At 34.3% G+C, this 15,419-nt stretch overlaps 1 protein-coding gene across 4 annotated transcripts in view; it reads left to right on the top strand.

Moving 5' to 3' along the window:
• The window catches only part of LOC132544706 (pericentriolar material 1 protein-like), a 40,387-nt gene that overhangs the window by 2,997 nt on the left and 21,971 nt on the right, over positions 1-15,419 (top strand). For all 4 annotated transcript variants that reach the window (XR_009554010.1, XM_060208346.1, XM_060208347.1 and 1 more), the window contains exons 3-21: positions 1,888-2,124; positions 3,022-3,150; positions 3,603-3,704; positions 4,534-4,626; positions 6,379-6,513; positions 6,623-6,832; positions 7,361-7,456; positions 7,575-7,671; positions 8,072-8,256; positions 8,766-8,976; positions 9,555-9,693; positions 10,069-10,236; positions 10,728-10,943; positions 11,046-11,246; positions 11,599-11,716; positions 12,445-12,595; positions 12,959-13,139; positions 14,544-14,659; positions 15,085-15,273. Coding sequence is in view for 3 of the 4 variants with exons in the window: in XM_060208346.1 (XP_060064329.1) it covers positions 1,888-2,124; positions 3,022-3,150; positions 3,603-3,704; positions 4,534-4,626; positions 6,379-6,513; positions 6,623-6,832; positions 7,361-7,456; positions 7,575-7,671; positions 8,072-8,256; positions 8,766-8,976; positions 9,555-9,693; positions 10,069-10,236; positions 10,728-10,943; positions 11,046-11,246; positions 11,599-11,716; positions 12,445-12,595; positions 12,959-13,139; positions 14,544-14,659; positions 15,085-15,273 (2,974 nt within the window). In the remaining variant the exon portion in view is untranslated. The remainder of the gene's footprint in view (positions 1-1,887; positions 2,125-3,021; positions 3,151-3,602; positions 3,705-4,533; positions 4,627-6,378; positions 6,514-6,622; positions 6,833-7,360; positions 7,457-7,574; positions 7,672-8,071; positions 8,257-8,765; positions 8,977-9,554; positions 9,694-10,068; positions 10,237-10,727; positions 10,944-11,045; positions 11,247-11,598; positions 11,717-12,444; positions 12,596-12,958; positions 13,140-14,543; positions 14,660-15,084; positions 15,274-15,419) is intronic.

Here is a 15,419-nt window from a genome sequence, read left to right as displayed (position 1 = left end):
GGGGAATCTATTTTTGCATAAATGGTTCTGTTCAAGCATCCTTTGGTGAAGGGTAATCAATTTTGTGTGAACAATGGGTCTCTACCATTAATTAAAGATTTGAAGCATCCTTTGTTGAAGGGGGTTGAATTTGAGACATCCTTGGATGCTGGGGACTCAAGTTTGCATAAATGTTGGATATGCCTTGGGCTAGAGGGGCATGACCCAATGGAGCTAGGAAAAACAGCGACATTTCTCGAAAAGCATTCTTTGTAGGAAAACCAGAATTCTATCCCAATTTAGTTTAAGGCATATAAAGGTAAAGTCGAAACAGTGGGTTGCTGTTTATTATACTGAAAACGGATTTAATATTTTGTTTTATCCTTGTAAGTATTGGTTTTTGATGGTTGATGATTTAAATAAATCTTAAAAATCTTCAGTGTAGAGTGACCCCAGAGAACCATTTTCTACTGTTTCAGTTTAAACACTCTACAATTCTTTTATTAGAATTATCTGTATGATAGTTTCATGTAATCAAAATAGTCTTTTTCATTGTGTACCAGTTATAAAATAGGAAACCCTGAAAGTCTTAGAATTCTAAGTACAGAAAAATGGTCTAAAAGTAATACCAACAAATGGGTAGTCTAAAGGTGCAGATAATTTTAAATGGGCCTTTTTCAATCAAGTCTTTAGAACAGTATTTTTTTTTTGTAGTGATGGAAAAGTAAGTTGTATTGGTAATGTTAATGTATGCACATAATTTGCACTTATTCTGGAGTATATAAGTGTTTTAATTGTGTACAACCTTGAATCTTGTGTTTAAAGGTGTGTAAAATCTGATTCACTAAGCTCTAACAGGCTTCCTGATTTTAAGTCAAGGCTGGTAAAAAAATAAATCATTATTTCCTATGCACCATAACCTTTTTGTAGACTCTCATATGTTTCCCATCCTCGATACTCCAAGGGTTACTCTTACTATCACTCTTTTCACCCCTGGAATATTTTACGGCAAAATTTAAATCCATGTGTAACACTTTGTGGAGAAGATGAAAAGACAAGTTTGATATACATCAAATGAATGCAAGGTCACATGATGTTGTGCTGTACTGGCTTAGAAGTTGGATCTTCAAAGGAGCATATCAGTCAGTGATTGGTCAGTTTTTTCTCAGAAAACCCACTCTGGACCAATCAAATTACTTGGCTTGTGCTTTCAATTTGCCAGGAATTGTTCCCGGGGTGCAGAAAGTGAAATTGATCATTACCCCTAGTATCAAGGATGTTGCTTCCTTTTTTTGTAGTTTTTCATCATGCATATTATTTTCATGTTCATGTTTACTATATATAGTGTTAATTGTATAAAAACACCTAACTTATCAATAGAAGCTTATCAACTGATGCTGAACTGTGACTTATCATCACTATTTCTATCAACAGTAGTCTTAATTAATTCCATCTGTACTAACAATATTTAGTTTTGGATATTAGATACAGGTTTGGTTTTTGTCTGTATGCATCTTCAGCATTTTATGAAACAACATTTGCAACATTCCAAAATTGTTTACAGTTCTGAAAAGAAGAACTGATGGAGGTTGGTACATATATTCAGGGGTGTGCAATTCTAGTAGCCCGACGTCCTGTACTTGTGAAATACCAAGTTCAGACTGGTTGATTTAGGACCATAACTAGTCCATGGTGAGCTAGTGAAAAATATTCAGGCTTATGTTGTTGCTAAAACTAATACATCATATTCACACACCACAAGGCGTCTTTTACAATGACTACAAATTTCAATTATTCTACATATTCATTTAATATGGTTTTCACTTTTAATACATTTTCTAATTAACACTAATCAGGTTTGATTTATTGGTGTGAAGTTTTTTTTACCTGGTTCTATCTAACCTGTAGGATTTTTCTGGCTGGAAACCTAACCCTGGTATAGATAATACTAAGCGTCGGAAGAAAGGCAATCCGGAAAGAGAAAGAGAACAGTCCTTATCATTGGATTCTCCACCCCCATCTGAACGTCAGCAGCGCACCCCTTCAACCTTTCCTCGCACTCGTATAACCCCAAGTACACCCACTTCTCAAAGAGTTGCGCTAGAAAAACTTCGCCAGCACATGACATTTAGTGATTTAGAGGATGTAAGCATATATGTATTACTGCTTTACGATATCATACCCAAATTAAGGCATAATATTGGTACATCTAGCTTATTGTTTCAATTTACTTTTGTAGAATTTATCATGTATAGATTTTCTTCCTTTCATAGAAAAACATCATTTGTTTTCCATCATACTGTTGAGAAAATTTCACCAACTCAATGAGTTTTAAATCCTGTTTAATATAAACCTTCATTAAACAAATTGAATATTGTAGAAACATGTTATTTGTTGTACTATTTAATTATATATTACTGATTTACATAATGTATCAATCCTGCATTGTTGACATGGATTGTTTCATTACAAAATTTGAAGCAGGAGGTGAAGTAATTTCTCAAATTTACACAGTTATTCTTGACCTTTGAACTGTGTTTTCTTTATCTCACATTCATTCACATGCCATCTTTTGTATTTTCATGATCAGTTAGTAATTTCTCTCATTAAGAATTGGTCTAAAATTATGAATGGACTAAAGGACAATTCAAATGTGACAACTCATCATTCAATCACTCTTTGCCTCTATAATGTGTTTCATATCTGGTCAATATCCTTCTGGACTGTTCCAGTGTAACATCTACTTGTCCTCAGGACTTCAATGATAAATCACACCTATCCATGGTTCTATATCCTTCTTATTACTTGTAAATTAATTAAATTCTATGTTTGGCACACCTTAATTACAGCTGGAGTCCTAGGAGTGGGATAGATGCTTTACTGGAATAGCCCACATTTGAAAACAGAAATGTTCTATTTCCCTTTTCTTAACTTTTTTTGGTTGTTGTGTTTTGATGGGACAAAAAAAGAAAAGAGAGAGAGGAAGAAAAAGAAAAACAAAAGAAATAAAAAAGACTGATTTCACATGGTTTTATTAAATAGGGAAGTAATGATGGTGAAAGAAATAATGAAAGAAATGTTCCTACACGCCGAGGCAAGTTGGAAAACTTCACTCGTCAAGATACCTCGAGTACATCAGAAGGAGCCACAGCAGGAAGAGGATCAGAGCTGGTAAGTTGGATGTTATCAGTGTACTGTACAACATCTGTTGAGTAATGCCAGAATGATCAGGGAGTATTCAACCAGATGTTTTACATATAGGTAGTTGTTTGATATTTTAAAATAGTGCATAACTGCTAATTAGCAGTGTTTTCCAATTCACTTTAATTTCCTTCCAGACTGCAACAACATTGATTTACTTTTTACCAACTGACTTGTTTTAATTTAGGTGTCAAAGGTCAAACACAGTCAAATGGTGTATATAAATAATGCACTTCACTGAAAATATTTGCTCATGTTTTACTTGTGTGTGAAGAGAATACCAATGATACCTTATGAACATTGATGGTATGTTATACAATTGAATTTAAATCTAGTAAACAACCATTTGACTTATCAAAGAATTTCAAATTCAAAAATTTTCATGATGAGTTCACTTATGCCTGGGTTCCTTTATTCTACAGCAAGGAGAACATGGTCATATCGTCAGCCGACTGATGCAGATTAGGGAGTACATAAAACAGGCTAACACAATGAAGGAAGCTCTGTCTAAGTCAGGTTCTCCTGTAAGTCTCTTCTGATATATCTTAACTCAGCAGGGGAAATTGTCCACGTAAAATCTAAATTGGGCCTGCTATATCTCAAATTTTCTAGAACATTTTTATGGAGGATTCATCAAAATACCTTAGGGTGTCATGCTTAAATTTTCATTGGCCCTGTTGGTATATTTGTCTGCCACCATTTACAACTGTAAAATCACCAGTTGCATATACATATTTCAAATGATTTTGAATGTTGATGATTCAAATGCAGATATTAATAGAATTAATAAAAGTGTAGTCATAGATTTATGTTATAATGTTAACAGTGATCAGTACATTTGTTACACAAATCATTATTTGTATCATCATGTAAAATATTGTCTCTCGAAAATATGAGGTTTGCTGTATTGATGGAAAACTACGTTCGATGATCATGGCACTCTTAGAGAAGTCTTAAAAAATCATTAGACTTGACAATTTTAACATTTATAGACGGGTCATCGAAAAGCAAGTAAATTAGGACAGGTGATTGCGTCTCTGCGAGAACAAGAGGCTTGCTTCATGGACATTCTGCAAGACTTCTGGGTTAGTGACCAGAGAGTAATGAATTTTACAGTGTAATGTTATGTTCTATTCACATTATACAAATAACACCATTGGTAAGACAATGAAGTTGGAGATTTATTTTATGAAATAAGTTTTTGAAGTCTCGGACTTTCTGATTTAATCCTTATGACAAATTCAATAATATGTGATATGAATCTCCAACAGTAGTTGTCTATCCACAAGCGTTTTTGTTTTATGTTCACTCAATACTTTTTTTCTTCAATGTGATCTGGTGCTTCTCTCACAGCAAAATAAAGAAGACTATGAGAGAGTATCCAAACTTGTTACAAGTCTTGAGGAACAGGAAAAAGGCTATGTAGCTTTTATGGCCCAGTGTTTGGTGAGTAGTGATCACAAAGTGTGCAGGCAGTTATCAGATATAGACTATCATTGTCCAGCATGTGTATCTTATACATACCTGTACTTCAACATGTCGTTTGCTTCATTTCATCATGGGGTATTGGTTACAGCATGCTAAACCCTATTAAATTAGATGGAATTTGTTCAGGTCTAAACTTTAAAATATTTTCAAATTGTGTTCTGCATTTTTAATATAGTGTGTTTAAGTTATGTCATTATATTTGTAATCATTAGGCTTATATATCCTCATGTATTGTATTATGTGTCCCATTCATTTACTGGAGATGTAGGTGCCAGGTCACATCTTTCTTAGTTTTACTGCGTGGTTTTCAGTTTTACTGCATGGTTTTCAGTTTCTTTATACATGTAATAAAAAATCTAATTCTCCACATGTTTTCATGATGCATCTTTAGACAACATGTTTTGTGTTTATTGTGTTGACATATTTTCTGTTATGTTTTGTGTGGAATAGTTGTTTTTATTCGTACTTGCTTATTGTTAAATTAAAGTAAGTAGTTAACCCTGTCTATAAAGGTCATTGAAGTGAAAAGAGAAAAGTGGCCTTTTTACACAGTTGGCCTTTATATAGAGGTTTAATTGATATGAAATTTTTATATCAAAACAAGATCGCTGTGTGTTTTACCGTTTGATGGACCTTATGACCTTTTATGTGTTGACAAGCTGTTAAGAATGTAATACTAATAATATTAATAACGATACATCAAAACAAAGATAAGTTCTCTTTATAGACAGGTGACCTTATTAGACAGGTGACCTTAATAGACAAGTGACCTTTATAGACAGGTGACCTTAATGGACAGGTGACCTTTATAGACTGGGGACCTTTTTAGACTAGTGACCTTTGTAAACAGGTAACTTTTACACACTGATGACCTTTATAGACAGGTAACTTTTTTGACAAGACTTACTGCAGATAATTTTGTAAAGGCAACAACCTTCAAATTGAAGAGAAAAAACTTATGTTCATCTTTGATCCTTGTGTTATAAGGTATGATCTGATCTTTGTTTAGATAGTTTTGTTCAGATTGGTGTATCCAATAGTTTGTTTTATTCAGTGTTATACACTGGTATTATAACTGTTTAATCAACCTATGGTATACTAATTTATTGTACAAACACTGTCACTAACCTGACTTCATAACATCTTCTTTGTTATAAATATGACTTCATGATTGTATCTTCTTTGTTATAAATATGACTTCATGGTAGTATCATCTTTGTTATAAATATGACTTCATGATAGTATCTTCTTTGTTATAGATATGACTTCATAATAGTATCTTCTGAATTCATCATTTAGACTTGTCATTGTTCAATTACCATTAGTTCATTTTTCTGTGGAAATTAACAATGCTGTATGTCTATAAGTTGTCGGGTGCATATTGAAAAGATTAGGATAAGTTAATAGTCTTTTTAATATGTATGACATTTGATCTATGTTTTTCTATCAGTGGAATTTTATTGGTAATGTTAACTTCTAACTTAAAGGCATGTACCCCATATTTATTGTGCAATGATCCCTGTAAGCCAATACTTACCTCTGACTCAAAGTCAGGTGGTTGGGCTTATAAAAGAAAGCACAATTAGTGAATGTTGCTAATGTGACTGACTGGAAATGCATGTGGGTGGAATTACTACTAGACATGGGTTTATTGTTTGATGAAATAAGTTAACAATGTAATTTTTTTAAGTGTCTGAGTTTTCTCTTCAGTCAGTGAAGGAGGACAGCACAGCCATTGACTGGAGTAACCAAGGACAGGAAACACCCTTGGTTATGGAGTCTGCAGACGAGGAAGCTTGTTCTGTGGATCTGGAAGTTCAGTCTGAGACATCAGATGCCACAACGGTATGTAACACAATGTATTTGTTTTAATTTGGATACACAATTTTTTTCAGTAAATTTGTTAGTTACAGTTGTATTGACTTATGTTTTTTTCCCTTTTTAATGCCAACAGCAAGATAATGAGACAAGCCCATTAGCATGGCGTCCACGTATTGAAGATAAGCTAGGATTGACTGATGGAGATGAGGAAGAGAATGACAATGTAGAGCGCACAATTGGTGATGGTTCTCCAGGGCCAGACATGATGGATAACACACTGACCACCAATACAGACAACCATACTCGGGATTGGGACTACATGCACGAGGATTTTGAACAAGAGGTTAGCAGGAATTTTTTTTACCTCATTTATTAAATCAACAGATCTTGAATCTTTTGAGTAAAGTGTCGTGATACACCTATCCCTTAGGTACTTAGATATTTATCCCTATTTAGGTGTCTTTGCTTGTCTATCTTCAGCCTTATTGTTATCACTCCAATTTCCCTTATTGCTTGCTTTCATGGCACATTCAGATTAAACTTTATTACTACAGACCCTGATACCCTATCCTCCTTCAAAGGTATTCAGTTACTGTTGACTTTATGTTCACTTTAAAAGGTACTAAAAAATATATAATAATAAAAATACTATTTTGTAGGAATAAGCAACAAGAAATATTTATAGCCACTGTAAAACTTCGTAGAATTATAGAGTTTGGGAAAAATCTATACATAAATTTGTCAATATTGATAGAAATAAGCATTAATTCATTAATGAATTGTCAAGCTGCATCTGACAGATTTTTTACATTCTGTTGAAAGAATAATAACCTACCAAAATACCATTTAATGGTAACTTATTAATGTTTAGGCAAGAATGGAAGTGGAAGAGTTGAGAAAGAATGAAGTGAAATCACTAAGACAACAACAAGAACTTCTAAAGAAGCTGGTTCACCAACAGGAACAAGTAAGTGTGCAGAAAATGTAATCTCCTTCAACTTTGATTGAAATAATTTTCACTCCTTTATTTGTTTCAAAGAATTTGACAGATATTGTGTTCTTATTTAATGTATGTTTATATTCAGATGAAGGCTTTGAGAGGAAGACAGACAGAATTATTAGCGTTGCAGCAAGATGCTGAGAGGAAGTTAGCCGATGCCAAAGCAAGTGAACGTATGAGAGGTTTGTATGTTTTTTTAATGATTTTTCAAAATTTCCTTTCTACTGCATCAACTTTACTCAGGAATTTAATGGAAAAATATACTTCATTCTTCAAGTCAACTTTGATTTTCAGAAAAAGTTGAGACATTCATATTATTAAGATAGTTTAGTTACTATAATGTTCAGTGTTAATAACTGCTTCAGTGATATATTCTATTCATTGATAAGAAAAAAAATATGAACCAGTTTTCCTAGTTTTGTCGATTGATTTTTCAAATCAACTTCATTAAGGGTGCTTTGCCTAAACACTTTGTTAATTAAACGAACACATTTTTTACTTAAATACCTAAAAATATTAATCCAATTTGTTGGCAAATCTGTTTACTGTAGCAACATTTTATGGTATGTATCTTGTTTCCAGCTTCATCAGCACCTGCAACCAACACCAGTCAGAATCATATGTTCATGTCTGCCAATCAAAAACCTGTGGGCCAGTCAGTGGACAACAACCCCCAGACATCCAGGAACACCACAGATGGTTTGCCTGGGGACCTGCAGGAGATCCGACAACATCTCAACTACCTACGCAATGAACTCAAAGAACAGGTACTGAATACATAATCTAATTATTCCAGCATAAATACATTCTCCAACGTCTTTATAAGACACATCCTTATAAGACACATCCTTACTAGACACATCCTTATAAGACACATCATTGCCAAATACATCATTACTGATTACATTATCTGAATATTCCAACATAAATATCAATATCATTTCTCTTGTTGTCTTGGTTGAATGTCAGAGAGGAGTAGAGGACAGTATGCTGGGCAGGTGTAACAAATGTTATCTAGAGTGATTGTGAAACAAGTTGTATCAATATCTTCTCTCTTGTTGTCTTGGTTGAATGTCAGAGAGGAGTGCAAGTAGGTGTCATACTAAGAGAGGAAGGTCACAGCTTGACCTGTATCTTTTCTTGTTTTATCTAGGAAACACATGTGGAAGGAAAATAGACAGTAAAAAAGAGTTGCTGATAGCTTGTTATTTACAACACAGAGACTAGTGAAAATCTTTTATTTTTCTGATGGAGACTTAAAACCTGTATTTTGTAGACACCAGAAACTGCTGAGAGACAAAGTAATCCTGAGTTGGAGGCAGCTACTAATGCTGCTGCTTTAGAGGATAACCGACGCCAGTTACAGGACAAACTAATGGACCTTCAGTCTAAAAAACAACGCATGGATACATTGTTACAGGAGCTCCAGAATCTACGGTCACAGCGCTTCGATGCTGCCTTGAATAACATGCCCCAAATAGAACCAGGTTAGGAGAAAAAAATGATTAATTACTTTTTATCTGATAATGTATTAAATTTTTTCTCTGGTCATTTCATTTTAATACAATCATGTGAAACTTGGTATGAAATGAAAAACCGAAAACTGTATATTTGCTACTTGAACCAAAGATACTACATACTTTTATTCTTTATGCATGACCTGTATGAATTTAATTTCACCCTCATACATGATCTTGTGTAAAGTCAATTTCACCCTCATACATGACCTTGTGTAAAGTCAATTTCACCCTCATACATGACCTTGTGTAAAGTCAATTTCACCCTCATACATGATCTTGTGTTAAGTCAGTTTCACTTTCATACATGACCTTGTGTAAAGTCAAGTTTGCCTTCATATATGGTCCTTTGTACGCTCAATTTGGTCTTTGTATATTGACTTTGTGTATAGATTTTACCTTTATACATGGTTTTATGTAAAATCAACTTTACCATCATACTCGGCCTTGTATATAGTCAATTTAATCTTTATGTCCTTTGGTATAGTTACCAGAACCTTGAGTATTGTCATTTCTGTCTTTATGTATGAACTGATGTGATTTTGTAGAGATACCAGTCGCCCAAACAGCCTCAGCACCCAACACCTCATTGTTAGAGGAAAGTAAGGCTGCTTTAAATGAGGCGGGAAACACAGAAACAAATGCACAGGAGATCCTAGACATCCTTGATGCACAGGAAAAACTAAGGTTGGTGCTTATTGATAGTGACCATAAGATTTTCTGACAAAAAATATCAATATAACTATTATCGATCCATCATACAGTAAGCGCTGGTCCAGTAAAACATCTACTTTATCCGAGAACTTAAAATAAATTGCTTCTACTCTTGGTTTGATTTCCTGCCCTTTGTTTGTGTTCTAATTAAACTCATTTGGTAGTACCCCTATTATAGTCCTGGAAGAGGGGAAGTGTTTTACTGGAAAATCCCTAATCTGTATTTGTGATAAATTATGTCTTAATTTATTGGGAATGTTTTTCCTTTAAATAAACTTACAGTAAAATATTGTATCTTAAAACAATGTCTGAGAAGGATTTGAACTAATATCATGATATATACTACAGAAAACTACAAGAAGTCAAACAGAGATTGAACCAGCTACGGTCACTGGTACAATATTACCAGAGTGAGACAACAGAAGGAGGCAACCAGTCAGATGAGACCACTGCAGCAGCCTTCAGGGCACAACTTGACATGATGGAGGAGATGCATAACCTGGGAGGAATGTCTGGGTAATTGTTGTTGTTTGGTGGATAATTTGTTAATTTACAATTCTTCGCAGCATTAGTTACTTTTTTTGTAGAATGCTTTATCTGAACTGATAAATTAAAAATTAGCCAGTTCTGTACTGACCATGTAATCTTATATCAGAAATACCTGATATTGAAAATTAAACACTGGTGAAAACGCCCTTTTCAACTGTAATCTTATTCAATACTACTCTAACTAATTAATTTTCTGTTTCCTTATCAGCTTTTCTAGCATATTTGTTCCTATCTAACAAAATTATACGTATCTTTTCATCTATGGCTTTCTATGAAATATCATATGAAATAAGACTGGTTGATGCTTAATCATAATCCATGTTGTTAGCACAGCAAACGTCTTTTTGTGTATAAATGTAAAATGTGATTACATTTCGAAATTTCACAAAATGTAAATATCCAAAGACAACAGACAGTAGGTACAAATTATTGATTTTGTCCTTTTGTGTTGTTTGTAGCCTAACTGAAGGTGAGGCAGAGAGTCCACCATCACAACCTCCTCAAAGGAAACCCTATAGTATGGCACCATCAGCAGGAGTGGTTGCAGCTGCTGCTACTCAGTTGAAGTCAGATGAAGACAACCGCTCAGAGGAGAGTAGATCTTCAGAATCAGAATCCCATCTGTCCAGTCTCGGCCCTTGGGGAGATGATCCAGAAATACAGGAAAAAGTCCAGTAAGAATTTTGGGGAATGAATAAGAAAAAAATTGTTGAATTTGTTAATAGTTATTATTTCCTGTCATTTTCTAAAACTTTGTGCTGTTTATGATTTAACAGGAAGTTAAAAGAAGCCAAAGAAAAGCTACGACAATTACAGGATCTAGTGTCTATAGTTCAGCAGTCACCAGATGGCGCTAGAGGTCTACCTGACAACTTGGCTGAGCTTGCTGCCAGTCTTGAGAGTGATGGCCAGCCCCCTGCTGAGTCACACGACCATCTCCTCTCGGATGGTGAGGTGCCCATGTTGCAGACAGAAAGGTGAGCATTTTGTATTTAATGCTAACATTAAAACAAATTGACCTTTCTTCATTTATCAATGTCAAAATCTTTTTATTATTTTACTGAGTTAATATGTTAAACAAAATGCAAAGTCTCAAAACAGCAGGAACTAAGCAAAATACATGTTTTGAAAATATAGATGGACTGGAGCCTGGTAAGAACAGGATTATGGAATGAGGGCTGAAGGCTATGTATCGATACTTGTCATGGAGAATAGGAGTCAAAGGTTCAATGTAAACCATTGATAAATACTTACTTCATTTAAAAAGTTGAGACAATTCAAACAACTCATTGGCAGTTATTGAGTGTTGGTTTACATTTGATGTTTCAGAGATTCATTAGAAGAAGCCAAAAATCAGTTGAGAGAACTGGAGGCGTTGAAGGATGAGCGAAGAAGACTGCTCACTATTCAGCAGGAGTTACAGGCGTTGCAGGGACATTTTGCTGGGGTTAGATATAATCTTTTTGACTCATTGTTTCACTTCACAGAAATCTTTTTGACTCATTGTTTCACTTCACAGAAATCTTTTTGACTCATTGTTTCACTTCATGGAAATCTTCTTGACTCATTGTTTCACTTCATGGAAATCTTTTTGACTCATTGTTTCAGTTCACGGTAATCTTTTTGACTCATTGTTTCACTTCATGGAAATCTTTTTGACTCATTGTTTCACTTCATGGAAATCTTTTTCACTCTTTGTTTCACTTCACGGAAATCTTTTTGACTCATTGTTTCACTTCATGGAAATCTTTTTGACTCATTGTTTCACTTCATGGAAATCTTCTTGACTCGTTTCACTTCATGGAAATCTTTTTGACTCATTGTTTCACTTCATGGAAATCTTTTGACTCATTGTTTCACCTCATGGAAATATTTTTGACTCATTGTGTCACTTCACGGAAATCTTTTGACTCATTGTTTCACTTCACAGAAATCACATTATTGTTGTTTAAAATTTGTTTCCATTCGTATGAAAAACACATTTAAAAAACTTATTTAGTAGATTTGGATTTATATTTTCCTGTGTAAAATTTATGTTATGGCACTAAATTTTGAAAGACACATTTTAAAATTTCTCATGTATGTTGAACTTATGTTAAACTTTACACCAGCTCCTTTTCCAATAAAGAAGTACTGGCGGTATATATCACTTCAGATGCTAAATTGTACATTTAGATGCCTGAGAAAGATGAAGAAAACAAACGAGAAGTGAAAACAGAAATAAAGGAAATATCAGATCCTGCTGCTGAAGAAGATGAGGAGGAGGTAGATGATGAAGATAAGGAAAACCAGCGACCATTGAGACTCAGTGCTCCTGTCGTCAAATGTAAGTCTGAAAATATTCTGCTTCAATGAAGAATACTCTGTTAAAAAGACTCATCCTTCACTAGTAAAATCTGCACTTTGTTTACTAATATTTGTAATCATGAAGATAAGTGTAAAACTTGCACTGTTGAAAACATTTCTAATTATAAAAGAGTATCAACATGTTGTCACACTTTGCAATGAATATACCCTGGATAATGGGGCTATTACAGTTTAAAAAAAACACTACCCAACCTCAGTATTCCAGCATCATTTCTTCTGTGCATGGTTTTGTTTTATGCCTAATGCTTTCTACAAAAGATTAAGTTCCAATAGATGTCAGTCTCGCCTATCATTGAAGGAAATATTTTCCATCGTTTTTAAGTTTCCTCAAATGATGAAGTATATGGAAAAATGAGGAAACAGAGAATGATGAGGGAAGAATTGAGACAGAAAAAGAGAGAACTGGAGGCTATTATGAAGAAGGATAATGGCAACAAGAAACATTACTCAAAAAACCAGGACAATCAAAGTGATACAGTGTCCTACTCTACAGATATGTATGGGTAAGTGAAATATCAACCTCTCTCTACAGACATTCAGCAAGTTACAGTATCCTACTCTACAGATATGTATGGGTAAGTGAAATACTAACCTCTTTCTACAGACATTCAGCAAGTTACAGTGTCCTACTCTACAGATATGTATGGGTAAGTGAAATATTAACCTCTTTCTACAGACATTCAGCAAGTTACAGTATCCTACTCTACAGATATGTATGGGTAAGTGAAATATTAACCTCTTTCTACAGACATTCAGCAAGTTACAGTATCCTACTCTACAGATATGTATGGGTAAGGGAAATATCAACCTCTTTCTACAGACATTCAGCAAGTTACAGTATCCTACTCTACAGATATGTATGGGTAAGGGAAATATCAACCTCTTTCTACAGACATTCAGCAAGTTACAGTATCCTACTCTACAGATATGTATGGGTAAGGGAAATATCAACCTCTTTCTACAGACATTCAGGAAGTTAACACTTCTTAATAACGTAAGATATGTACACTGTATACATACATTGATAGATTAACACTTTTTTTTATCTATAGGTTTACGTCTGCAGACACAGTATTTTCTGATCATGATAGCTTAAAGTTTTATATACAGAAGGAAGTATTTCTTCTTACTAGTGTCTGATAGATTGTCTTTATTTGTGTGTTGATGTTTCTAATCTCTTCAATCAGTTTGATATACCACAAAATGTATTTGTGTATGACGTTTGTTTTGAAATGCCAGTACCACAAAATGTATATGTGTATGACGTTTGTTTTGAAGTGTCATTAACACAAGATGTATTTGTGTATGACGTTTGTTTTGAAGTGTCATTAACACAAGATGTATTTGTGTATGACGTTTGTTTGAAGTGCCAGTACCACAAAATGTATTTGTGTATGACGTTTGTTTTGAAGTGCCAGTACCACAAAATGTATTTGTGTATGATGTTTGTTTTGCAGTGCCAGTACCACAAAATGTATTTGTGTATGACGTTTGTTTTGAAATGCCAGTACCACAAAATGTATTTGTGTATGACGTTTGTTTTGAAGTGCCAGTACCACAAAATGTATTTGTGTATGACGTTTGTTTTGAAGTGTCATTAACACAAAATGTATTTGTGTATGACGTTTGTTTTGAAGTGTCATTAACACAAAATGTATTTGTGTATGACGTTTGTTTTGAAATGCCAGTACCACAAAATGTATTTGTGTATGATGTTTGTTTTGAAATGCCAGTACCACAAAATGTATATGTGTATGACGTTTGTTTTGAAGTGTCATTAACACAAAATGTATTTGTGTATGATGTTTGTTTTGAAATGCCAGTACCACAAAATGTATATGTGTATGACGTTTGTTTTGAAGTGTCATTAACACGAAATGTATGTGTGTATGACATTTGTTTTGCAGTGCCAGTATGAGTGCAGATGCTACTATGGCCACATGGGGAGGATCTACTGTAGACAACCTTGAGAGTATTACTGAGGACAATGACAGACTGGACAGGGAGGAGGAGGATGATGATGGTATGTACAGAAATATTTGATAAAATGGATGAGATCAAACAAGTTTAAATTGACATAAAACATCTTTTTCCTTTAATTTGAGAAAGGTATTATTTCTTGTTTAACCTGACAGGTTTTGTTAGTAAATTTAAATTGTCACAGGGTGGCTTATTGTAGTCTGTAGCCCAACACATAGGGTGTGAGGGGTGGTGCAGAAACGGTGACAAAGGGAGATATAGTTAGAGCAATCTTATAACAGATGACTATACAAGATATGGAAGGGAAGATGAGGAGGAGGGTTGCTGCAGATTGTAAAGGATGCATCTTTTTAAGAGAATGGTGAAGGAATTATATACATTTACATAAATTTATGAAATGATGTCTTGGGGAAATAAAAAACAAAAAAATTAGGTCAGGAGAAATAAGACAGAATTTATCTCTCCTAGCTTACCCCAGTGATGGAATCATCCAAGTGGAAGAAGAAGAAGAGGAGAATGATTCAGATAACAATACATACACTATAGAGGAAGATGTTAGACAGAGGCGAGAGGCACGCACACAGAGACATGTGACTACAGGGCCTTCAAGGGCACAGAAACGCCGCACATTTCCAAGAGCTCGAAAAGATCAGAAAGGTATTACTATTTTAAACATCTTGTGGTCAACATTATTTACAGTTCTCAGATTCTCAAAAACTACCTTGAAGGTTATGTTGTTAACTTTTGTCATACCCCCTGTAGTCCAAGTTCCCATTTCAAAGTATTTTGTCACTGCTTGTGCT

The sequence above is a fragment of the Ylistrum balloti genome, unplaced genomic scaffold, assembly GCF_031769215.1.
Source record: "Ylistrum balloti isolate Yb309-2 unplaced genomic scaffold, AGI_CSIRO_Ybal_v1 Utg369808, whole genome shotgun sequence".
NCBI classification, from domain to species: Eukaryota; Metazoa; Mollusca; class Bivalvia; order Pectinida; family Pectinidae; genus Ylistrum; species Ylistrum balloti.
This window is presented reverse-complemented; position numbering and strand designations above follow the sequence as displayed.